At 47.2% G+C, this 26,242-nt stretch overlaps 1 protein-coding gene across 1 annotated transcript; it reads left to right on the forward strand.

Moving 5' to 3' along the window:
• Positions 1–246: 246 nt before the first annotated feature.
• On the forward strand, positions 247–24,716 carry LOC139392726 (F-box only protein 7-like). Its single transcript, XM_071140926.1, has 10 exons — positions 247–464; positions 1,054–1,176; positions 2,271–2,574; positions 4,378–4,611; positions 4,892–5,036; positions 9,960–10,043; positions 12,176–12,271; positions 15,853–16,029; positions 16,853–16,896; positions 23,688–24,716. Exons 2-10 carry the CDS (start codon positions 1,055–1,057, stop codon positions 24,003–24,005), a joined length of 1,524 nt encoding a protein of 507 aa, XP_070997027.1. The 5' UTR covers positions 247–464; position 1,054; the 3' UTR covers positions 24,006–24,716.
• The last annotated feature ends 1,526 nt before the right edge of the window (positions 24,717–26,242 follow it).

The following is a 26,242-nucleotide window of genomic DNA, read 5'->3' on the forward strand; positions in this document are numbered from 1 at the left end:
TTGGAAAACTGAATAATGACGCAGCTGTAAATGTTTTTAAATCTATCGCGTTTATTTTTGAATGGATTGAAACATTGATCTTGGATAACACCATATTATAGTCGTTCCTAACAAATACACGTTCCCTAATGTCCTAGCAGAGTTTTATTTTTTGAAAACATTTGTGGTTATTATTTTCCTGTATTAGTCTTTTTTGACTTTCCGTAGTTGAAGTCAGAACGCTAATCTCGTTCCGTAGTTGAAGTCAGAACGCTAATCTCTTTCCGTAGTTGAAGTCAACTATTTGATAACATTTTGTTGACCATCTAGCTTCTGTCAAAGCCTCTTCTACTTCTCGATTGTAATACGTTGAAATCTTCAACTAGCTCTACTTGCAATTAAGACCTCTTTAGTTAACATGAACTGTATGGTGTGAAATGATTAAGGCTTGCAATAAGTTAACAAGAGACAACAACTAAACTAAAGTAAGTGAAATACTGCTGGCTAGCTAGCTACCAGATAGGTTAACCAGCTAGCTGCTCTTCTACATGTAGGTTTGTATTGTTCTCGCTAGATAAACACCATCATACCAGAAGTGTGCTGTGCATAATGAAACGTATCTGTATACAGTATGAATTTCTAGGCCAGTGTACCTGCTATAACGTTAGATTGTTACACTGATGAATGTTACCATTTTACCTTCATAATTCAGTCTTTCTTAACGCAGTTGGCAGGAAATGAAAGTGAAAGAATTCCAGCTAGCATTGTGTTTCTACTGTGAAGAGGTGACTTGGCGTTGCCAAGTGTTTTCTACTTCAATGTGAATACTGACATCATGCTCAGAAAGTTGGGCGCTTTGTGAAAGGGTGTTTTGGAAGATGACCGTAATGATTCATGATGAACCAGGGAGAGAAGACCACAATTAAGTGTCTTGGGTCTGAATGATTGAATTTGTGTCCTTAACCTGTCTGATCGTGTTCTGTGTGTTGGTTACCTAACCCTGTCCCATCGGTCTCTCTCTCCCTCTCTGTCTCTCTCTCTCCCTCCCTGTCCCGTCGGTCTCTCTCTCCTAAGCATGAAACTACGTGTGAGGATAAACAAGCAGACCAGCCGGGTGAAGCTGGAGGGAGAGGAGCCCACTCTGACAGAGCTCAATGTTCAAATCAGAGAGATCCTTCTGCCTTCACATGGCCTCAGGTTAGTTAGACCCTCAGGTTAGTTAGTCCCTCAGGTTAGTCCCTCAGGTCAGTCCCTCAGGTTAGTCCCTCAGGTTAGTTAGACCCTCAGGTTAGTTAGTCCCTCAGGTTAGTTAGTCCCTCAGGTTAGTTAGTCCCTCAGGTTAGTTAGTCCCTCAGGTTAGTCCCTCAGGTTAGTCCCTCAGGTCAGTCCCTCAGGTTAGTCCCTCAGGTTAGTTAGACCCTCAGGTTAGTTAGTCCCTCAGGTTAGTTAGTCCCTCAGGTTAGTTAGACCCTCAGGTTAGTTAGACCCTCAGGTTAGTTAGTCCCTCAGGTTAGTCCCTCAGGTTAGTTAGTCCCTCAGGTTAGTCCCTCAGGTTAGTTAGATCCTCAGGTTAGTTAGACCCTCAGGTTAGTTAGTCCCTCAGGTTAGTCCCTCAGGTTAGTTAGTCCCTCAGGTTAGTCCCTCAGGTTAGTTAGTCCCTCAGGTTAGTCCCTCAGGTTAGTTAGATCCTCAGGTTAGTTAGTCCCTCAGGTTAGACACTTTCTCCTTCTGTTGCTAAAGGGCAATTCCATGGTAGACTCAGATTTTCACTCTAAAATGTCTGCCGAACAAAAAACATTGATTTCAAAGTTTAACAAACCATACAACTCTATGCACAAGGACGACGTTTAAAAATGCCCACTTAAAATGTTCCAAAAACAACTTTAGAGGAAGAACTGGGCAGAAACTAAGTTTGCTAACAGAATAAAACTAAGGGAGATTTTACTGTAATTCTGGAACCAAACTTTGCATCTGGAGTTTTTCCAGTAAATGTGGTCTTTTTATAAATGTATTGTGTAAATTATTCAAAGAGGTCATTGTTCATAGTTGTCTGGTTTATTAAACTTAGAAAACAATGGTTTGTGTTTAGCAAACGTTTAAAAGTGAAAAATCGATGTCTTGGTGTAGTTCCGTTAGCGTGGAAGGTTATTTTAAAGGTTTAACTTGGCAGTAGCTGTGTATTATTTGTGTTTATATATTGTTAGTAAAGTATGAGGACCACATGTTGAATGCTGTAAAGTTTACCCATAGTGGTTGGGGCTCAGATCCTAACTCTCCTCTGTCCCCCACAGCCCAGACACAGAGTTCACCTTGTCCCTGAATGGCTCAGATCTTCTATCTGACTCTGGTCAGACTTTGTCCTCCTGTGGCATCGTCACTGGGGACCTGGTCTGTGTCATCTTGCCTCCATCTGTGGCTGTGCCCTTCGCTGCCCCTGCTCCCTCAGCCCGCCAGGCTGTGCCCTCAGGCTCCCCTGCTTCCTCTGCTGCCTTTGCCTCTTCAGCCCGCCAGTTACCCAGCAACAGCAGCAGCAGCAGTAGTAGTAGTCCTGGGCTGTACCAAGCTGTACACCCACCAGCCCAACGCTCCAGTGAGGTGAGCCCTCATCTCCTAACACCAGTAGTATATTTTATTACAGTATTGTAGTAGTAGAATATAGTAGTAGTATATTACAATACAAGTATTCAGACCCCTTGACTTATTCCACATTTTGTTAAGTTACAACCTTATTCTATAATTGATTCAATAATTTTTTTCCTCTTCAATCTACACACAATACCCCATAATGACATCACAATACCCCATAATGACATCACAATACCCCATAATGACATCACAATACCCCATAATGACATCACAATACCCCATAATGACATCACAATACCCCATAATGACAACGTGAAAACAGATTTTTAGAATTTTTTGCAAATTTATAAAAAAAATAAAAAAAACATACCTTATTTACAATAATAAATAAGTATTCAGACCCTTTGCTATGATACTCAAAATTGAGCTCAGGTGCATCCTGTTTCCATTGATCATCCTTGAGATTTTTCTACAACTTGGAGTCCAACTGTGGTAAATTCAATTGATTGGACATGATTTGGAAAGGCACACACCTGTCTATATAAGGTCCCTCAGTTGACAGTGCATGTCAGAGCAAAAACCAAGCCATGAGGTCGAAGGAGTTGTCCAAAGAGCTCAGAGACAGGATGGTGTCGAGGCACAGGTCTGGAGAAGAGTACCAATCAATTTCTGCAGCATTGAAGGTACCCAAGAACACGGTGGCCTCCATTTTTAAATGGAAGAAGTTTGGAACCACCAAGACTCGAGCAGGGCCATGGTCAAGGAGCTGACCAAGAACCCGATGGTCACTCTGACAGAGCTCCAGAGTTTCTCTGGGGAGATGGGAGAACCTTCCAGAAGGACAACCATCTCTGCAGCATTCCACCAATCAGGCCTTTATTCTAGGGTGGCCAGATGGAAGCCACTCCTCTATAGAAGGCACATGTCAACCCCCTTGGAGTTTGCCAAAAGGCACCTAAAGACTCTCAGACCATGAGAAACAAGATTCTCTGGTCTGATGAAACCAAGATTGAACTGTTTGGTCTGAAGGCCAAGCGTAACGTCTGGAGGAAACCTGGCACCATCCCTACGGTGAAGCATGGTGGTGGCAGCATCATGCTGTGGGGATGTTTTTCAGCTGCAGGGACTGGGAGACTAGTCAGGATCGAGGGAAAGATGAACGGAGCAAAGTACAGAGATCCTTGATGATAACCTGCTCCAGAACGCTCAGGACCTCAGACTGGGGGGAAGGTTCACCTTCCAACAGAACAACAACCCTAAGCACACAGACAAGACAACGCAGGAGTGGCTTCGGGACAAGTCTCAATGTCTTTGAGTGGCCCAGCCACAGAGCCCGGACTTGAACCCGATCGAACATCTCTGGAGAGACCTGAAAATAGCTGTGCAGCAACGCTCCCCATCCAACCTGACAGAGCTTGAGAGGATCTGCAGAGAAGAATGGGAGAAACTCCCCCAAATACAGGTGTGCCAAGCTTGTAGCGTCAGACCCAAGAAGACTGGAGGCTGTAATCGCTGCCTAAGGTGCTTCAACAAAGTACTGAATTAAGGGTCTGAATACTTATGTAAATGTCATATTTTAGGTTTTTAATGTCTTAACCTGTTTTTGCTTTCTCATTATGGGCTATTGTGTAGATTGAGAGGGAAAAACTATGTATGTATGTGTGTGTGTGTGTATGTATGTATGTATGTATGTAATGTGTGTGCAAATCGTATGCTTGTACTGTGAGTTTTGTATAACTCTAATAGGACACTGCTGTTGACTTTCTTCTCAGTACCAGATAGTCACCATGCTGATTTGTGTTGTTGATCCAGGCCAGCACCAGCAAGGGGGCGGAGCCTCAACAGGAAGTGGTCAGAGAGGAGGAGGAGCAGGAAGAAGAGGCAGGTCAGTGGGTGTGGGAGCCCATGCTGTGTGGGGAGGCAGAAGGAGGGAAGGTACCCCATTCCCTGGAGGTTCTGTACCACCAGGCTCAGAGCAGCAGTACCTGTGATGCCCTGATGGTGGCAGTCCACCTCCTGATGGTGGAGACTGGCTTCCTGTGTCAGGTAAGCCTCTACAGGAGACTGGGGGAGACAATCTCAATTGAATACTCCTCGCATTCCTCTCTGCTTCCTTCCTCAAAACCCATTGGAGGAGAAGGTCAGGTGGGAGGGACCTCTGGCTTTCTCATCCAATGGGTTTGAGAAGGAGGCGAGGAGAGAGGACGCTAGGAGTATGCAATTGAGATTCTCTCTGGGATTTGCATCCCAAATGGCACCCTAGTCCCTACATAGTGCACTACTGTTGACCAGAACCCTATTCCCTAAATGGTGTGTGTGTGTGTAGGGCTCTGAGGGGCGTCCTGGTGAGATGCCAGCTGGGTGGAGGGCACCAGGAGGGCTGTACAGACTGCAGTATGCCCATCCTCTCTGTGACGACAGCCTGGCCTTGGTCCTAGCTGTCCCCATGGGACCCGTACTGGTTATCAACGGTCAGTCTCACTGTTTCTCAAAGCTGTGTCCCAAATGGGGTTTATTACTTCTGACCAGGGACCATATGGCTCCTCTATAGGGGCCATCTGGAAGGGCTCTATAGGGGGCCATCTGGAAGGGCTCTATAGGGGGCCATCTGGAAGGGCTCTATAGGGGGCCATCTGGAAGGGCTCTATAGGGGGCCATCTGGAAGGGCTCTATAGGGGCCATCTGGAAGGGCTCTATAGGGGGCCATGTGGAAGGGTATAGGGGCCATGTGGAAGGGCTCTATAGGGGGCCATGTGAAGGGCTCTATAGGGGGCCATCTGGAAGGGCTCTATAGGGGCCATCTGGAAGGGCTCTATAGGGGGCCGTCTGTAAGGACTCTATAGGGGGCCGTCTGTAAGGGCTCTATAGGGGGCCATCTGGAAGGGCTCTATAGGGGGCCATGTGGAAGGGCTCTATAGGGGGCCATCTGAAGGGCTCTATAGGGGGCCATCTGGAAGGGCTCTATAGGGGCCATGTGGAAGGGCTCTATAGGGGGCCATCTGAAGGGCTCTATAGGGGGCCATCTGGAAGGGCTCTATAGGGGGCCATGTGGAAGGGCTCTATAGGGGGCCATCTGGAAGGGCTCTATAGGGGGCCATCTGAAGGGCTCTATAGGGGGGCCATCTGGAAGGGCTCTATAGGGGGGCCATCTGGAAGGGCTCTATAGGGGCCATCTGGAAGGGCTCTATAGGGGGCCATCTGGAAGGGCTCTATAGGGGCCATGTGGAAGGGCTCTATAGGGGCCATGTGGAAGGGCTCTATAGGGGGCCATCTGAAGGGCTCTATAGGGGGCCATGTGGAAGGGCTCTATAGGGGGCCATGTGGAAGGGCTCTATAGGGGGCCATGTGGAAGGGCTCTATAGGGGGCCATCTGGAAGGGCTCTATAGGGGGCCATCTGGAAGGGCTCTATAGGGGCCATCTGGAAGGGCTCTATAGGGGCCATGTGGAAGGGCTCTATAGGGGGCCATCTGAAGGGCTCTATAGGGGGCCATCTGGAAGGGCTCTATAGGGGGCCATGTGGAAGGGCTCTATAGGGGGCCATCTGGAAGGACCATGGGGCTCTATAGGGGCCATCTGGAAGGGCTCTATAGGGGGCCATGTGGAAGGGCTCTATAGGGGCCATGTGGAAGGGCTCTATAGGGGGCCATCTGAAGGGCTCTATAGGGGGCCATCTGGAAGGGCTCTATAGGGGGCCATCTGGAAGGACCATAGGGCTCTATAGGGGCCATCTGGAAGGGCTCTATAGGGGCCATCTGGAAGGACCATAGGGCTCTATAGGGGCCATCGGAAGGACCACGGGGCTCTATAGGGGCCATCTGGAAGGACCATAGGGCTCTATAGGGGGCCATCTGGAAGGACCATAGGGCTCTATAGGGGGCCATCGGGTAGCCCCATAGAACTCTATAGGGGCCATCTGGAAGGACCATAGGGCTCTATAGGGGGCCATGTGGAAGGGCTCTATAGGGGGCCATGTGGAAGGGCTCTATAGGGGGCCATGTGGAAGGGCTCTATAGGGGGCCATGTGGAAGGGCTCTATAGGGGGCCATCTGGAAGGGCTCTATAGGGGGCCATCTGGAAGGACCATAGGGCTCTATAGGGGCCATCTGGAAGGGCTCTATAGGGGGCCATCTGGAAGGGCTCTACAGGGGCCATCTGGAAGGACCATAGGGCTCTATAGGGGCCATCTGGAAGGACCATAGGGCTCTATAGGGGGCCATCTGGAAGGACCATAGGGCTCTATAGGGGCCATCGGCAAGGACCATAGGGCTCTATAGGGGGCCATCTGGAAGGACTGTAGGGCTCTATAGGGGGCCATCTGGAAGGACCGTAGGGCTCTATAGGGGGCCATCTGGAAGGACCGTAGGGCTCTATAGGGGGCCATCTGGAAGGACCCTAGGGCTCTATAGGTGCCATCTGGAAGGACCGTAGGGCTCTATAGGGGGCCATCTGAAGGGCTCTATAGGGGGCCATCTGGAAGGGCTCTATAGGGGGCCATCTGGAAGGACCATAGGGCTCTATAGGGGCCATCTGGAAGGGCTCTATAGGGGCCATCTGGAAGGACCATAGGGCTCTATAGGGGCCATCGGAAGGACCACGGGGCTCTATAGGGGCCATCTGGAAGGACCATAGGGCTCTATAGGGGGCCATCTGGAAGGACCATAGGGCTCTATAGGGGGCCATCGGGTAGCCCCATAGAACTCTATAGGGGCCATCTGGAAGGACCATAGGGCTCTATAGGGGGCCATGTGGAAGGGCTCTATAGGGGGCCATGTGGAAGGGCTCTATAGGGGGCCATGTGGAAGGGCTCTATAGGGGGCCATGTGGAAGGGCTCTATAGGGGGCAATCTGGAAGGGCTCTATAGGGGGCCATCTGGAAGGACCGTAGGGCTCTATAGGGGCCATCTGGAAGGGCTCTATAGGGGGCCATCTGGAAGGGCTCTACAGGGGCCATCTGGAAGGACCATAGGGCTCTATAGGGGCCATCTGGTAGGACCATAGGGCTCTATAGGGGGCCATCTGGAAGGACCATAGGGCTCTATAGGGGCCATCGGCAAGGACCATAGGGCTCTATAGGGGGCCATCTGGAAGGACTGTAGGGCTCTATAGGGGGCCATGTGGAAGGACCGTAGGGCTCTATAGGGGGCCATCTGGAAGGACCGTAGGGCTCTATAGGGGGCCATCTGGAAGGACCCTAGGGCTCTATAGGTGCCATCTGGAAGGACCGTAGGGCTCTATAGGGGGCCATCTGGAAGGACCGTAGGGCTCTATAGGGGGCCATCTGGAAGGACCGTAGGGCTCTATTAGGGGGCCATCTGGAAGGACCGTAGGGCTCTATAGGGGGCCATCTGGAAGGACCGTAGGGCTCTATAGGGGGCCATGTGGAAGGGCTCTATAGGGGGCCATGTGGAAGGGCTCTATAGGGGGACATCTGGAAGGGCTATATAGGGGGCCATCTGGAAGGGCTCTATAGGGGGCCATCTGGAAGGGCTATATAGGGGGCCATCTGGAAGGGCTCTATAGTGGCCATCTGGAAGGGCTCTATAGGGGCCATCTGGAAGGGCTCTATAGGGGCCATCTGGAAGGGCTCTATAGGGGGCCATCTGGAAGGGCTCTATAGGGGGCCATCTGGAAGGGCTCTATAGGGGGCCATCTGGAAGGGCTCTATAGGGGGCCATCTGGAAGGGCTCTATAGGGGCCATCTGGAAGGGCTCTATAGGGGCCATCTGGAAGGGCTCTATAGGGGCCATCTGGAAGGGCTCTATAGGGGCCATCTGGAAGGGCTCTATAGTGGCCATCTGGAAGGGCTCTATAGGGGGCCATCTGGAAGGGCTCTATAGGGGGCCATCTGGAAGGGCTCTATAGGGGGCCATCTGGAAGGGCTCGATAGGGGGCCATGTGGAAGGGCTCGATAGGGGGCCATCTGGAAGGGCTCTATAGGGGCCATGTGGAAGGGCTCTATAGGGGGCCATGTGGAAGGGCTCTATAGGGGCCATGTGGAAGGGCTCTATAGGGGGCCATGTGGAAGGGCTCTATAGTGGCCATCTGGAAGGACCCTAGGGCTCTATAGGTGCCATCTGGAAGGACCGTAGGGCTCTATAGGGGGCCACCTGGAAGGACCGTAGGGCTCTATTAGGGGGCCATCTGGAAGGACCCTAGGGCTCTATAGGTGCCATCTGGAAGGACCGTAGGGCTCTATAGGGGGCCATCTGGAAGGACCGTAGGGCTCTTTTAGGGGGCCATCTGGAAGGACCGTAGGGCTCTATAGGGGGCCATCTGGAAGGACCGTAGGGCTCTATAGGGGGCCATGTGGAAGGGCTCTATAGGGGGCCATGTGGAAGGGCTCTATAGGGGCCATGTGGAAGGGCTCTATAGGGGGACATCTGGAAGGGCTATATAGGGGGCCATCCGGAAGGGCTCTATAGGGGGCCATCTGGAAGGGCTATATAGGGGGCCATCTGGAAGGGCTCTATAGTGGCTATCTGGAAGGGCTCTATAGGGGCCATCTGGAAGGGCTCTATAGGGGCCATCTGGAAGGGCTCTATAGGGGGCCATCTGGAAGGGCTCTATAGGGGGCCATCTGGAAGGGCTCTATAGGGGGCCATCTGGAAGGGCTCTATAGGGGCCATCTGGAAGGGCTCTATAGGGGGCCATCTGGAAGGGCTCTATAGGGGCCATCTGGAAGGGCTCTATAGGGGCCATCTGGAAGGGCTCTATAGGGGCCATCTGGAAGGGCTCTATAGTGGCCATCTGGAAGGGCTCTATAGGGGGCCATCTGGAAGGGCTCTATAGGGGGCCATCTGGAAGGGCTCGATAGGGGGCCATCTGGAAGGGCTCGATAGGGGGCCATGTGGAAGGGCTCGATAGGGGGCCATCTGGAAGGGCTCTATAGGGGCCATGTGGAAGGGCTCTATAGGGGGCCATGTGGAAGGGCTCTATAGTGGCCATCTGGAAGGGCTCTATAGGGGGCCATGTGGAAGGGCTCTATAGGGGGCCATGTGGAAGGGCTCTATAGGGGCCATCTGGAAGGGCTCTATAGTGGCCATCTGGAAGGGCTCTATAGGGGCCATCTGGAAGGGCTCTATAGTGGCCATCTGGAAGGGCTCTATAGTGGCCATCTGGAAGGGCTCTATAGTGGCCATCTGGAAGGGCTCTATAGTGGCCATCTGGAAGGGCTCTATAGTGGCCATCTGGAAGGGCTCTATAGTGGCCATCTGGAAGGGCTCTATAGGGGGCCATCTGGAAGGGCTCTATAGTGGCCATCTGGAAGGGCTCTATAGGGGCCATCTGGAAGGCAGTCTCAGTCTTTGACATAGCTATATGTTTGACCCATCTCTGCTTATCATTATTGATTGGTCTCCCCCCTGATTGATCTGTGTATTGCTCCCCTCTGCAGCCACCCTGAAGATGAACCAGCAGGTGGACACAGTGAGGAAACTGTCGCTGAAACCCTCCACCTATGTGACTGACCAGTGGACAGGTTAGTGTGACTGACCAGTGGACAGGTTAGTGTGACTGACCAGTGGACAGGTTAGTGTGACTGACCAGTGGACAGGTTAGTGTGACTGACCAGTGGACAGGTTAGTGTGACTGACCAGTGGACAGGTTAGTGTGACTGACCAGTGGACAGGTTAGTGTGACTGACCAGTGGACAGGTTAGTGTGACTGACCAGTGGACAGGTTAGTGTGACTGACCAGTGGACAGGTTAGTGTGACTGACCAGTGGACAGGTTAGTGTGACTGACCAGTGGACAGGTTAGTGTGTCTGGTGACTGACCAGTGGACAGGTTAGTGTGACTGACCAGTGGACAGATTAGTGTATGTCTGGTGACTGGCCAGTGGACAGGTTAGTGTGACTGACCAGTGGACAGGTTAGTGTGACTGACCAGTGGACAGGTTAGTGTGACTGACCAGTGGACAGGTTAGTGTGACTGACCAGTGGACAGGTTAGTGTGACTGACCAGTGGACAGGTTAGTATGACTGACCAGTGGACAGGTTAGTGTGACTGACCAGTGGACAGGTTAGTGTGACTGACCAGTGGACAGGTTAGTGTGTGTCTGGTGACTGACCAGTGGACAGGTTAGTGTCTGTCTGGTGACTGACCAGTGGACAGGTTAGTGTGACTGACCAGTGGACAGGTTAGTGTGACTGACCAGTGGACAGGTTAGTGTGACTGACCCGTGGACAGGTTAGTGTGACTGACCCGTGGACAGGTTAGTGTGACTGACCAGTGGACAGGTTAGTGTGACTGACCAGTGGACAGGTTAGTGTGACTGACCCGTGGACAGGTTAGTGTGACTGACCCGTGGACAGGTTAGTGTGACTGAGCAGTGGACAGGTTAGTGTGACTGACCAGTGGACAGGTTAGTGTGACTGACCAGTGGACAGGTTAGTGTGACTGACCAGTGGACAGGTTAGTGTGACTGACCAGTGGACAGGTTAGTGTGACTGACCAGTGGACAGGTTAGTGTGACTGACCAGTGGACAGGTTAGTGTGACTGACCAGTGGACAGGTTAGTGTGACTGACCAGTGGACAGGTTAGTGTGACTGACCAGTGGACAGGTTAGTGTGACTGACCAGTGGACAGGTTAGTGTGACTGACCAGTGGACAGGTTAGTGTGACTGACCAGTGGACAGGTTAGTGTGACTGACCAGTGGACAGGTTAGTGTGTGTCTGGTGACTAAAAATGTGGACAGGTTAGTGTCTGTCTGGTGACTGACCAGTGGACAGGTTAGTGTGACTGACCAGTGGACAGGTTAGTGTGACTGACCAGTGGACAGGTTAGTGTGACTGACCCGTGGACAGGTTAGTGTGACTGACCCGTGGACAGGTTAGTGTGACTGACCCGTGGACAGGTTAGTGTGACTGACCCGTGGACAGGTTAGTGTGACTGACCCGTGGACAGGTTAGTGTGACTGACCCGTGGACAGGTTAGTGTGACTGACCCGTGGACAGGTTAGTGTGACTGACCCGTGGACAGGTTAGTGTGACTGACCAGTGGACAGGTTAGTGTGTGTTTATCTACAGTTGGTAGTGTCTGTTCTATCTGTTTTGTTCCAGGTCATAGTGTCTGTCCTGTTCCAGGTTGATAGTGTCTGTTCTGTCCCAGGTTGATAGTGTCTGTTCTGTCCCAGGTTGATAGTGTCTGTCCTGTTCCAGGTGATAGTGTCTGTTCTATCTGTTCTGTTCCAGGTGATAGTGTCTGTTCTGTTCCAGGTGATAGTGTCTGTCCTGTTCCAGGTGATAGTGTCTGTTCTGTCTGTTCTGTTCCAGGTGATAGTGTCTGTTCTGTCTGTACTGTTCCAGGTGATACTGTCTGTTCTGTCTGTACTGTTCCAGGTGATAGTGTCTGTTCTGTCTGTTCTGTTCCAGGTTGATAGTGTCTGTCCTGTTCCAGGTGATAGTGTCTGTTCTGTTCCACGTTGATAGTGTCTGTTCTGTTCCAAGTTGATAGTGTCTGTTCTGTCCCAGGTGATAGTGTCTGTTCTGTTCCAGGTGATAGTGTCTGTTCTGTTCCAGGTGATAGTGTCTGTCCTGTTCCAGGTGATAGTGTCGGTTCTGTCTGTACTGTTCCAGGTGACAGTGTCTGTTCTGTGTGTTGATCCACAGGTGACAGTGCAGCGGCCGTCTACACAGAGCTGAGGAAGTTGTCCCGGGTCTTCAAAGACCAGCTGGTGTATCCTCTGATAGCTTCAGCCAGAGAAGGTACTGGGATGTAGATATATAGTACTGTTATTAAATAAATAGTACTGGGATGTAGATATATAGTACTGTTATTAAATAAATAGTACTGGGATGTAGATATATAGTACTGTTATTAAATATATAGTACTGGGATGTAGATATACAGTACTGTTATTAAATATATAGTACTGGGATGTAAATATATAGTACTGGGATGTAAATATATAGTACTGGGATGTAGATATATAGTACTGTTATTAAATATATAGTACAAGGATGTAGATATATAATACTGTTATTAAATATATAGTACTGGGATGTAAATATATAGTACTGGGATGTAAATATATAGTACTGGGATGTAGATATATAGTACTGTTATTAAATATATAGTACAAGGATGTAGATATATAATACTGTTATTAAATATATAGTACTGGGATGTAAATATATAGTACTGGGATGTAGATATACAGTACTGGGATGTAGATATACAGTACTGTTATTAAATATATAGTACAAGGATGTAGATATATAATACTGTTATTAAATATATAGTACTGGGATGTAAATATATAGTACTGGGATGTAAATATATAGTACTGGGATGTAGATATATAGTACTGTTATTAAATATATAGTACTGGGATGTGGATATATAGTACTGTTATTAGATATATAGTACTGGGATGTAGATATATAGTACTGTTATTAAATAAATAGTACTGGGATGTAGATATATAGTACTGTTATTAAATATATAGTACTAGGATGTAGATATATAGTACTGTTATTAAATATATAGTAGTGGGATGTAGATATATAGTACTGTTATTAAATATATAGTACTGGGATGTAGATATATAGTATTGGGATGTGGATATATAGTGCTGTTATTAAATAAATAGTACAGGGATGTAGATATATAGTACTGGGATGTAGATATATATAGTACTGTTATTAAATATAGTACTGTTATTAAATATATAGTACTGTTATTAAATATATAGTACTGGGATGTAGATATATAGTACTGTTATTAAATATATAGTACTGGGAGGTAGATATGTAGTACTGTTATTAAATATATAGTACTAGGATGTAGATATATAGTACTGTTATTACATATATAGTACTGGGATGTAGATATATATAGTACTGTTATTAAATATATAGTACTGGGAGGTAGATATGTAGTACTGTTATTAAATATATAGTTCTGTGAAGTAGATATGCAGTACTGTTATTAAATAAATAGTACTGGGATGTAGATATATAGTACTGTTATTAAATAAATAGTACTGGGATGTAGATATATAGTACTGTTATTAAATATATAGTACTAGGATGTAGATATATAGTACTGTTATTAAATATATAGTACTGGGATGTAGATATATAGTACTGTTATTAAATATATAGTACTGGGATGTAGATATATAGTATTGGGATGTGGATATATAGTGCTGTTATTAAATAAATAGTACAGGGATGTAGATATATAGTATTGGGATGTAGATATATAGTACTGTTATTAAACATATAGTACTGGGATGTAGATATATAGTACTGGGATGTAGATATATAGTATTGGGATGTAGATATATAATACTGTTATTAAATATATAGTACTGGGATGTAGATATATAGTACTGGGATGTAGATATATAGTACTGGGATGAAGATATATAGTACTGTTATTAAATATATAGTACTGGGAGGTTGATATGTAGTACTGTTATTAAATATATAGTACTAGGATGTAGATATATAGTGCTGTTATTACATATATATTACTGGGATGTAGATATGTAGTACTGTTATTAAATATATAGTTCTGTGAAGTAGATATGCAGTACTGTTATTAAATAAATAGTACTGGGATGTAGATATATAGTACTGTTATTAAATATATAGTACTGGGATGTAGATATATAGTACTGGGATGTAGATATATAGTACTGTTATTAAATATATAGTACTGGGATGTAGATATATAGTACTGGGATGTAGATATATAGTACTGTTATTAAATAAATAGTACTGGGAGGTAGATACAGTGGGGAGAACTAGTATTTGATACACTGCTGATTTTGCAGGTTTTCCTACTTACAAAGCATGTAGAGGTCTGTAATTTTTATCATAGGTACACTTCAACTGTGAGAGACGGAATCTAAAACAAAAATCCAGAAAATCACATTGTATGATTTTTAAGTAATTAATTAGCATTTTATTGCATGACATAAGTATTTGATACATCAGAAAAGCAGAACTTAATATTTGGTACAGAAACCTTTGTTTGCAATTACAGAGATCATACGTTTCCTGTAGTTCTTGACCAGGTTTGCACACACTGCAGCAGGGATTTTGACCCACTCCTCCATACAGACCTTCTCCAGATCCTTCAGGTTTTGGGGCTGTCGCTGGGCAATACGGATTTTCAGCTCCCTCCAAAGATTTACTATTGGGTTCAGGTCTGGAGACTGGCTAGGCCACTCCAGGACCTTGAGATGCTTCTTACGGAGCTACTCCTTATTTGCCCTGGCTGTGTGTTTCGGGTCGTTGTCATGCTGGAAGACCCAGCCACGACCCATCTTCAATGCTCTTATTGAGGGAAGGAGGTTGTTGGCCAAGATCTCGCGATACATGGCCCCATCCATCCTGCCCTCAATACGGTGCAGTCGTTCTGTCCCCTTTGCAGAAAAGCATCCCCAAAGAATGATGTTTCCACCTCCATGCTTCACGGTTGGGATGGTGTTCTTGGGGTTGTACTCATCCTTCTTCTTCCTCCAAACACGGCGATATGTAGTACTGTTATTAAGAAGGGAATATCTGGAAATATGACATTGGTCTCAGATCTCACTGCAATCATTTAAAATCATTGAATAGCAAACGTTAATGACCAATGTGTCAAATCCATTACTCCTTGTCTCCCCCTGTTGTCTGGTGGTGGTATAACAGCCATGGCCCTGCCAGTAGTGTTGTAACTCTCTGTCTCCCCCTGTTGTCTGGTGGTGGTATAACAGCCATGACCCTGCCAGCAGTGTTGTAACTCTCTGTCTCCCCCTGTTGTCTGGTGGTGGTATAACAGCCATGGCCCTGCCAGCAGTGTTGTAACTCTCTGTCTCCCCCTGTTGTCTGGTGGTGGTATAACAGCCATGGCCCTGCCAGCAGTGTTGTAACTGTCTCCCCCTGTTGTCTGGTGGTGGTATAACAGCCATGGCCCTGCCAACAGTGTTGTAACTCTGTCTCCCCCTGTTGTCTGGTGGTGGTATAACAGCCATGGCCCTGCCAGCAGTGTTGTAACTCTCTGTCTCCCCCTGTTGTCTGGTGGTGGTATAACAGCCATGGCCCTGCCAGCAGTGTTGTAACTCTCTGTCTCCCCCTGTTGTCTGGTGGTGGTATAACAGCCATGGTCCTGCCAGCAGTGTTGTAACTCTCTGTCTCCCCCTGTTGTCTGGTGGTGGCATTTCACTACACTTGCATTAACATCTGCTACCATGTGTATGTGACAAATAAAATTTGATTTTATAACAGCCATGGCCCTGCCAACAGTGTTGTAACTCTCTGTCTCCCCCTGTTCTCTGGTGGTGGTATAACAGCCATGGCCCTGCCAGCAGTGTTTGGCCTGCCAGTCCTTCCTCCAGAGCTGTTACTGAGGGTCCTGAGACTGCTGGATGTCTCCTCTCTCCTGGCCCTCTCCTCGGTCAACAGACACCTCCACCAGACCACCACAGACCCGGCCCTCTGGAGACACCTCTACCGCAGAGACTTCCGAGGTAGGACGAACGCACACACACACACACACACGGATATATTTATAAACACACATAAAAGACAGGAGGTTTCTGGTCTGTCTCGGGGTCTCTGCTCTGTCTCGGGGTCTCTGGTCTGTCTCGGGGTCTCTGGTCTGTCTGGAGGTCTCTGGCCTGTCTGGAGGTCTCTGGCCTGTCTGGAGGTCTCTGGTCTGTCTGGAGGTCTCTGGCCTGTCTGGAGGGACTCTGGCCTGTCTGGAGGGACTCTGGCCTGTCTGGAGGGACTCCGGTCTGTCTGGAGGGACTCCGGTCTGTCTGGAGGGACTCCGGTCTGTCTGGAGGGACTCCGGTCTGTCTGGAGGGACTCCGGTCTGTCTGGAGGGACTCCGGTCTGTCTGGAGGGTCTCTGGTCTGTCTGGAGGGTCTCTGGTCTGTCTGGAGGGTCTCTGGTCTGTCTGGAGGGTCTCTGGTCTGTCTGGAGGTCTCTGGAGGTCTCTGGTCTGTCTGGAGGGTCTCTGGTCTGTCTGGAGGTCTCTGGAGGTCTCTGGTCTGTCTGGAGGGACTCTGGTCTGTCTGGAGGGACTCTGGTCTGTCTGGAGGTCTCTGGTCTGTCTGGAGGTCTATCTGGAGGGTCTCTTTCCAGAGTGTCTGTTAAATAACATGTCGGTGTCTGTATTAAAGATATGTGAGTTCTGCTCTGACATGTAGAATCTAGGTCTGTTCTCCTGAGACGTCTGTATTATAGATATGTTAGATTCTACGTGTCAGAGCAGAACTAAGTCTATTAAATATATGTTAGTTATTGAGTGCATATTGTGTAATGGAGATTGTTATTTGACTGTTGCAGACGGCCAGGACCACAGCAGAGCCAGAGACACTCAGTGGAGAGAGGTGAGTCAGGTCCCAGTATTCTCAGCTCTATTTATTCTATACATCATCCCTGGAATCAACCCACAGATAGTAAGTCTCTAGTCATTAGTGACTGTTTTTAGATATCAATAAAACTACAATCTGACATTAATAAAACCCCAGCTACAATCTGACATCACTGAAACCCCAGCTACAATCTGACATCACTGAAACCCCAGCTACAATCTGACATTAATAAAACCCCAGCTACAATCTGACATCACTGAAACCCCAGCTACAATCTGACGTCACTGAAACCCCAGCTACAATCTGACATCACTGAAACCCCAGCTACAATCTGACATCACTGAAACCCCAGCTACAATCTGACGTCACTGAAACCCCAGCTACAATCTGACGTCACTGAAACCCCAGCTACAATCTGACGTCACTGAAACCCCAGCTACAATCTGACATTAATAAAACCCCAGCTACAATCTGACATTAATAAAACCCCAGCTACAATCTGACATTAATAAAACCCCAGCTACAATCTGACGTCACTGAAACCCCAGCTACAATCTGACGTCACTGAAACCCCAGCTACAATCTGACATCACTGAAACCCCAGCTACAATCTGACGTCACTGAAACCCCAGCTACAATCTGACATTAATAAAACCCCAGCTACAATCTGACATCACTGAAACCCCAGCTACAATCTGACATTAATAAAACCCCAGCTACAATCTGACGTCACTGAAACCCCAGCTACAATCTGACATTAATAAAACCCCAGCTACAATCTGACGTCACTGAAACCCCAGCTACAATCTGACATTAATAAAACCCCAGCTACAATCTGACATTAATAAAACCCCAGCTACAATCTGACATTAATAAAACCCCAGCTACAATCTGACGTCACTGAAACCCCAGCTACAATCTGACGTCACTGAAACCCCAGCTACAATCTGACGTCACTGAAACCCCAGCTACAATCTGACATTAATAAAACCCCAGCTACAATCTGACGTCACTGAAACCCCAGCTACAATCTGACGTCACTGAAACCCCAGCTACAATCTGACATTAATAAAACCCCAGCTACAATCTGACGTCACTGAAACCCCAGCTACAATCTGACATCACTGAAACCCCAGCTACAATCTGACATCACTGAAACCCCAGCTACAATCTGACATCACTGAAACCCCAGCTACAATCTGACATCACTGAAACCCCAGCTACAATCTGACGTCACTGAAACTCCAGCTACAATCTGACATTAATAAAACCCCAGCTACAATCTGACGTCACTGAAACCCCAGCTACAATCTGACGTCACTGAAACCCCAGCTACAATCTGACATTAATAAAACCCCAGCTACAATCTGACATCACTGAAACCCCAGCTACAATCTGACGTCACTGAAACCCCAGCTACAATCTGACGTCACTGAAACCCCAGCTACAATCTGACGTCACTGAAACCCCAGATACAATCTGACATTAATAAAACCCCAGCTACAATCTGACGTCACTGAAACCCCAGCTACAATCTGACATTAATAAACCCCCAGCTACAATCTGACATTAATAAAACCCCAGCTACAATCTGACATGAATAAAACCCCAGCTACAATCTGACATTAATAAAACCCCAGCTACAATCTGACGTCACTGAAACCCCAGCTACAATCTGACGTCACTGAAACCCCAGCTACAATCTGACGTCACTGAAACCCCAGCTACAATCTGACGTCACTGAAACCCCAGCTACAATCTGACATTAATAAAACCCCAGCTACAATCTGACGTCACTGAAACCCCAGATACAATCTGACGTCACTGAAACCCCAGCTACAATCTGACGTCACTGAAACCCCAGCTACAATCTGACGTCACTGAAACCCCAGCTACAATCTGACATTAATAAAACCCCAGCTACAATCTGACGTCACTGAAACCCCAGCTACAATCTGACGTCACTGAAACCCCAGCTACAATCTGACATTAATAAAATCCCAGCTACAATCTGACGTCACTGAAACCCCAGCTACAATCTGACATTAATAAAACCCCAGCTACAATCTGACATTAATAAAACCCCAGCTACAATCTAACGTTACTGAAACCCCAGCTACAATCTGACATCACTGAAACCCCAGCTACAATCTGACGTCACTGAAACCCCAGCTACAATCTGACGTCACTGAAACCCCAGCTACAATCTGACATTAATAAAACCCCAGCTACAATCTGACGTCACTGAAACCCCAGCTACAATCTGACGTCACTGAAACCCCAGCTACAATCTGACATCACTGAAACCCCAGCTACAATCTGACATCACTGAAACCCCAGCTACAATCTGACGTCACTGAAACCCCAGCTACAATCTGACATTAATAAAACCCCAGCTACAATCTGACGTCACTGAAACCCCAGCTACAATCTGACGTCACTGAAACCCCAGCTACAATCTGACATCACTGAAACCCCAGCTACAATCTGACATCACTGAAACCCCAGCTACAATCTGACATTAATAAAACCCCAGCTACAATCTGACGTCACTGAAACCCCAGCTACAATCTGACGTCACTGAAACCCCAGCTACAATCTGACATTAATAAAACCCCAGCTACAATCTGACATCACTGAAACCCCAGCTACAATCTGACATTAATAAAACCCCAGCTACAATCTGACGTCACTGAAACCCCAGCTACAATCTGACATTAATAAAACCCCAGCTACAATCTGACGTCACTGAAACCCCAGCTACAATCTGACATTAATAAAACCCCAGCTACAATCTGACATTAATAAAACCCCAGCTACAATCTGACGTCACTGAAACCCCAGCTACAATCTGACGTCACTGAAACCCCAGCTACAATCTGACGTCACTGAAACCCCAGCTACAATCTGACGTCACTGAAACCCCAGCTACAATCTGACGTCACTGAAACCCCAGCTACAATCTGACTTCACTGAAACCCCAGCTACAATCTGACGTCACTGAAACCCCAGCTACAATCTGACATTAATAAAACCCCAGCTACAATCTGACATTAATAAAACCCCAGATACAATCTGACGTCACTGAAACCCCAGCTACAATCTGACGTCACTGAAACCCCAGCTACAATCTGACATCACTGAAACCCCAGCTACAATCTGACGTCACTGAAACCCCAGATACAATCTGACATTAATAAAACCCCAGCTACAATCTGACATCACTGAAACCCCAGCTACAATCTGACATTAATAAAACCCCAGCTACAATCTGACATCACTGAAACCCCAGCTACAATCTGACGTCACTGAAACCCCAGCTACAATCTGACATCACTGAAACCCCAGCTACAATCTGACATCACTGAAACCCCAGCTACAATCTGACATTAATAAAACCCCAGCTACAATCTGACATCACTGAAAACCCAGCTACAATCTGACGTCACTGAAACCCCAGATACAATCTGACATTAATAAAACCCCAGCTACAATCTGACGTCACTGAAACCCCAGCTACAATCTGACATTAATAAACCCCCAGCTACAATCTGACATTAATAAATCCCCAGCTACAATCTGACATGAATAAAACCCCAGCTACAATCTGACATTAATAAAACCCCAGCTACAATCTGACGTCACTGAAACCCCAGCTACAATCTGACGTCACTGAAACCCCAGCTACAATCTGACGTCACTGAAACCCCAGCTACAATCTGACATTAATAAAACCCCAGCTACAATCTGACGTCACTGAAACCCCAGATACAATCTGACGTCACTGAAACCCCAGCTACAATCTGACGTCACTGAAACCCCAGCTACAATCTGACGTCACTGAAACCCCAGCTACAATCTGACATGAATAAAACCCCAGCTACAATCTGACGTCACTGAAACCCCAGCTACAATCTGACGTCACTGAAACCCCAGCTACAATCTGACATTAATAAAATCCCAGCTACAATCTGACGTCACTGAAACCCCAGCTACAATCTGACATTAATAAAACCCCAGCTACAATCTGACATTAATAAAACCCCAGCTACAATCTGACATCACTGAAACCCCAGCTACAATCTGACGTCACTGAAACCCCAGCTACAATCTGACGTCACTGAAACCCCAGCTACAATCTGACATTAATAAAACCCCAGCTACAATCTGACGTCACTGAAACCCCAGCTACAATCTGACGTCACTGAAACCCCAGATACAATCTGACATCACTGAAACCCCAGCTACAATCTGACATCACTGAAACCCCAGCTACAATCTGACGTCACTGAAACCCCAGCTACAATCTGACATTAATAAAACCCCAGCTACAATCTGACGTCACTGAAACCCCAGCTACAATCTGACGTCACTGAAACCCCAGCTACAATCTGACATCACTGAAACCCCAGCTACAATCTGACATCACTGAAACCCCAGCTACAATCTGACATTAATAAAACCCCAGCTACAATCTGACGTCACTGAAACCCCAGCTACAATCTGACGTCACTGAAACCCCAGCTACAATCTGACATTAATAAAACCCCAGCTACAATCTGACATCACTGAAACCCCGGCTACAATCTGACATTAATAAAACCCCAGCTACAATCTGACGTCACTGAAACCCCAGCTACAATCTGACGTCACTGAAACCCCAGCTACAATCTGACATTAATAAAACCCCAGCTACAATCTGACGTCACTGAAACCCCAGCTACAATCTGACATTAATAAAACCCCAGCTACAATCTGACATTAATAAAACCCCAGCTACAATCTGACGTCACTGAAACCCCAGTTACAATCTGACGTCACTGAAACCCCAGCTACAATCTGACGTCACTGAAACCCCAGCTACAATCTGACGTCACTGAAACCCCAGCTACAATCTGACGTCACTGAAACCCCAGCTACAATCTGACTTCACTGAAACCCCAGCTACAATCTGACGTCACTGAAACCCCAGCTACAATCTGACATTAATAAAACCCCAGCTACAATCTGACATTAATAAAACCCCAGCTACAATCTGACATCACTGAAAGCCCAGCTACAATCTGACGTCACTGAAACCCCAGATACAATCTGACATTAATAAAACCCCAGCTACAATCTGACATCACTGAAACCCCAGCTACAATCTGACATTAATAAAACCCCAGCTACAATCTGACATCACTGAAACCCCAGCTACAATCTGACGTCACTGAAACCCCAGCTACAATCTGACATCACTGAAACCCCAGCTACAATCTGACATCACTGAAACCCCAGCTACAATCTGACATTAATAAAACCCCAGCTACAATCTGACATCACTGAAACCCCAGCTACAATCTGACGTCACTGAAACCCCAGCTACAATCTGACATTAATAAAACCCCAGCTACAATCTGACGTCACTGAAACCCCAGCTACAATCTGACATCACTGAAATCCCAGCTACAATCTGACATCACTGAAACCCCGGCTGACATCAGAGTAACATGCTGTCTCATCAGTATCTGTTCCTGTTTACAACAGATGGATATAGATTCTATAGATACAACACATATCAACATCGGATCTGGTCTATAGTAGTGTACTATATAGGGAATAGGGCTCTGGTCTAAAGTAGTGTACTATATTGGGCATAGGGCTCTGGTCTAAAGTAGTGCACTATATAGGGAATAGGGCTCTGGTCTAAAGTAGTGTACTATATTGGGCATAGGGCTCTGGTCTAAAGTAGTGCACTATATAGGGAATAGGGCCCTGGTCTAAAGTAGTGTACTATATAGGGAATAGGGCTCTGGTCTAAAGTAGTGCACTATATAGGGAATAGGGCTCTGGTCTATAGTAGTGCACTATATAGGGAATAGGGCCCTGGTCTAAAGTAGTGCACTATATAGGGAATAGGACTCTGGTCTATAGTAGTGTACTATATAGGGAATAGGGCTCTGGCCTAAAGTAGTGCACTACATAGGGAATAGGGTTCTGGTCTAAAGTAGTGCACTATATAGGGAATAGGGCTCTGGTCTAAAGTAGTGCACTATATAGGGAATAGGGCCCTGGTCTAAAGTAGTGTACTATATAGGGCTCTGGTCTAAAGTAGTGCACTATATAGGGAATAGGCCTCTGGTCTATAGTAGTGCACTATATAGGGAATAGGGCCCTGGTCTATAGTAGTGCACTATATAGGGAATAGGGCCCTGGTCTATAGTAGTGTACTATATAGGGAATAGGGCTCTGGTCTAAAGTAGTGCACTATATAGGGAATAGGCCTCTGGTCTATAGTAGTGCACTATATAGGGAATAGGGCTCTGGTCTAAAGTAGTGCACTATATAGGGAATAGGGCTCAGGTCTAAAGTAGTGTACTATATAGGGAATAGGGCTCTGGTCTAAAGTAGTGCACTATATAGGGAATAGGGCCCTGGTCTATAGTAGTGTACTATATAGGGAATAGGGCTCTGGTCTAAAGTAGTGCACTATATAGGGAATAGGCCTCTGGTCTATAGTAGTGCACTATATAGGGAGTAGGGTTCCCTTTGGGACTCAGACACTGTCTAACTCTCTGGTATCGTTGAGGACACTGTCTAACTCTCTGGTATCATTTAGGACACTGTCTAACTCTCTGGTATCGTTTAGGACTTAGACACTGTCTAACTCTCTGGTATCATTTAGGACTCAGACACTGTCTAACTCTCTGGTATCATTTAGGACACTGTCTAACTCTCTGGTATCATTTAGGACACTGTCTAACTCTCTGGTATCATTTAGGACTCAGACACTGTCTAACTCTCTGGTATCGTTTTAATTTCAGCTCTACAAGAAGAAGTACAAGTGGAGGAGAGAAGCAGCCAGTTACCGGCACCACATGCCCCGTTACCACCCTGTCCCCCCACCGCTCTACCCCCTCCACCCCCTCCCCAACAACCCCTTCCCCTTCTACCCGCCTGGCATCATCGGTGGGGAGTACGACCAGAGACCTGGCATCCCCGGTGGTATTCTGCCCCGCCCCCGCTACGACCCTATTGGTCCGCTCCCGGGTCACGATCCCACAGCAGGAGGGCTGATTGGACGAAGGGGGCTGAGACCTGCTGGGAACCGGCCGGCTGACATCAGAAGAGGGTTCATATGACCTCCCTGACCAGTGACCTCTAGTGGTGGTGTAGGAGTATGACCACCACACAGAGAAGCTTAAATAAAACAGAGATGTTGAAGACTGACTGATTAGCCTACCTTAAATAAGGTGCTATAGTCACAGATAAATGGCGTTGTTCGGTCTATAAACACTAACCCTCAGCCAGCCTGCTTATTATCCCCTAAACCTCATCCAGGTGTTTTTTATAAACCCTATCCTTGACCCAGAATCAGCTTTTAATAGCTCATGTTCTCCTGTGTGTGTTTAGTAAGTGATGAGGTCAGATCATACCGATCTGCTATCTTCATTTGAGCTCTCTGTTGTTGCAGAGAATGTTGCTGCACAGCAGGAAATGTAAACTTCTAAAAGTTTTCCCGTGAGAAACCGGTCAAATTTAAGATAGTAGATCTGTAAGGGTGCCTGGGGGATTGAGGTAGGCCGTTTTGATCTTCCACCATTCACTATGAAGACATTTTGTACTTGTTTCCTCGCAGACGAAAAGCTGTAAATAAAATGAGAAAATGGCAATCGACTGGTTTTTAGCTGTGGTCATATTTGAGCCCTCAGTCTGTCTCTGAAATCCAGACTGTTCAGGGACGATTCAATAGTCATGTACACTGAGCTACAATATAAACACAACATGTAAAGTGTCTCTATGTTTTATGAGATGAAATAAAAGATCCCAGAAATGTTTCATACGCACAAAAATGTCTCAAAAACACAACTTTGTTTACATCACTGCTGGTGAGCATTTCTCCTTTGCCAAGATAATCCATCCACCTGACAGGTGTGGCATATCAAGAAGCTGTTTAAACAGCACGATCATTACACAGGTGCACCTTGTGCTGTGGGCAGGAATGTCCACCAGAGCTGTTGAAGTAGCCAGGTGTAGTGGTGGTAAGGTGTTGGGACTCTGCTGATAGCCAGGTGTAGTGGTGGTAAGGTGTTGGGACTCTGCTGATAGCCAGGTGTAGTGGTGGTAAGGTGTTGGGACTCTGCTGATAGCCAGGTGTAGTGGTGGTAAGGTGTTGGGACTCTGCTGATAGCCAGGTGTAGTTGTGGTAAGGTGTTGGGACTCTGCTGATAGCCAGGTGTAGTTGTGGTAAGGTGTTGGGACTCTGCTGATAGCCAGGTGTAGTTGTGGTAAGGTGTTGGGACTCTGCTGATAGCCAGGTGTAGTTGTGGTAAGGTGTTGGGACTCTGCTGATAACCAGGTGTAGTGGTGGTAAGGTGTTGGGACTCTGCTGATAGCCAGGTGTAGTTGTGGTAAGGTGTTGGGACTCTGCTGATAACCAGGTGTAGTTGTGGTAAGGTGTTGGGACTCTGCTGATAACCAGGTGTAGTTGTGGTAAGGTGTTGGGACTCTGCTGATAGCCAGGTGTAGTTGTGGTAAGGTGTTGGGACTCTGCTGATAGCCAGGTGTAGTTGTGGTAAGGTGTTGGGACTCTGCTGATAACCAGGTGTAGTTGTGGTAAGGTGTTGGGACTCTGCTGATAGCCAGGTGTAGTTGTGGTAAGGTGTTGGGACTCTGCTGATAACCAGGTGTAGTTGTGGTAAGGTGTTGGGACTCTGCTGATAGCCAGGTGTAGTTGTGGTAAGGTGTTGGGACTCTGCTGATAGCCAGGTGTAGTTGTGGTAAGGTGTTGGGACTCTGCTGATAACCAGGTGTAGTTGTGGTAAGGTGTTGGGACTCTGCTGATAGCCAGGTGTAGTTGTGGTAAGGTGTTGGGACTCTGCTGATAGCCAGGTGTAGCAGTGGTAAGGTGTTGGGACTCTGCTGATAGCCAGGTGTAGCAGTGGTAAGGTGTTGGGACTCTGCTGATAACCAGGTGTAGTGGTGGTAAGGTGTTGGGACTCTGCTGATAGCCAGGTGTAGTTGTGGTAAGGTGTTGGGACTCTGCTGATAGCCAGGTGTAGTGGTGGTAAGGTGTTGGGACTCTGCTGATAGCCAGGTGTAGTTGTGGTAAGGTGTTGGGACTCTGCTGATAGCCAGGTGTAGTTGTGGTAAGGTGTTGGGACTCTGCTGATAGCCAGGTGTAGTTGTGGTAAGGTGTTGGGACTCTGCTGATAGCCAGGTGTAGTTGTGGTAAGGTGTTGGGACTCTGCTGATAGCCAGGTGTAGCAGTGGTAAGGTGTTGGGACTCCGCTGATAACCAGGTGTAGCAGTGGTAAGGTGTTGGGACTCTGCTGATAGCCAGGTGTAGTTGTGGTAAGGTGTTGGGACTCTGCTGATA

The sequence above is a fragment of the Oncorhynchus clarkii genome, chromosome 33 (assembly GCF_045791955.1).
Source record: "Oncorhynchus clarkii lewisi isolate Uvic-CL-2024 chromosome 33, UVic_Ocla_1.0, whole genome shotgun sequence".
NCBI lineage: Eukaryota > Metazoa > Chordata > Actinopteri > Salmoniformes > Salmonidae > Oncorhynchus > Oncorhynchus clarkii.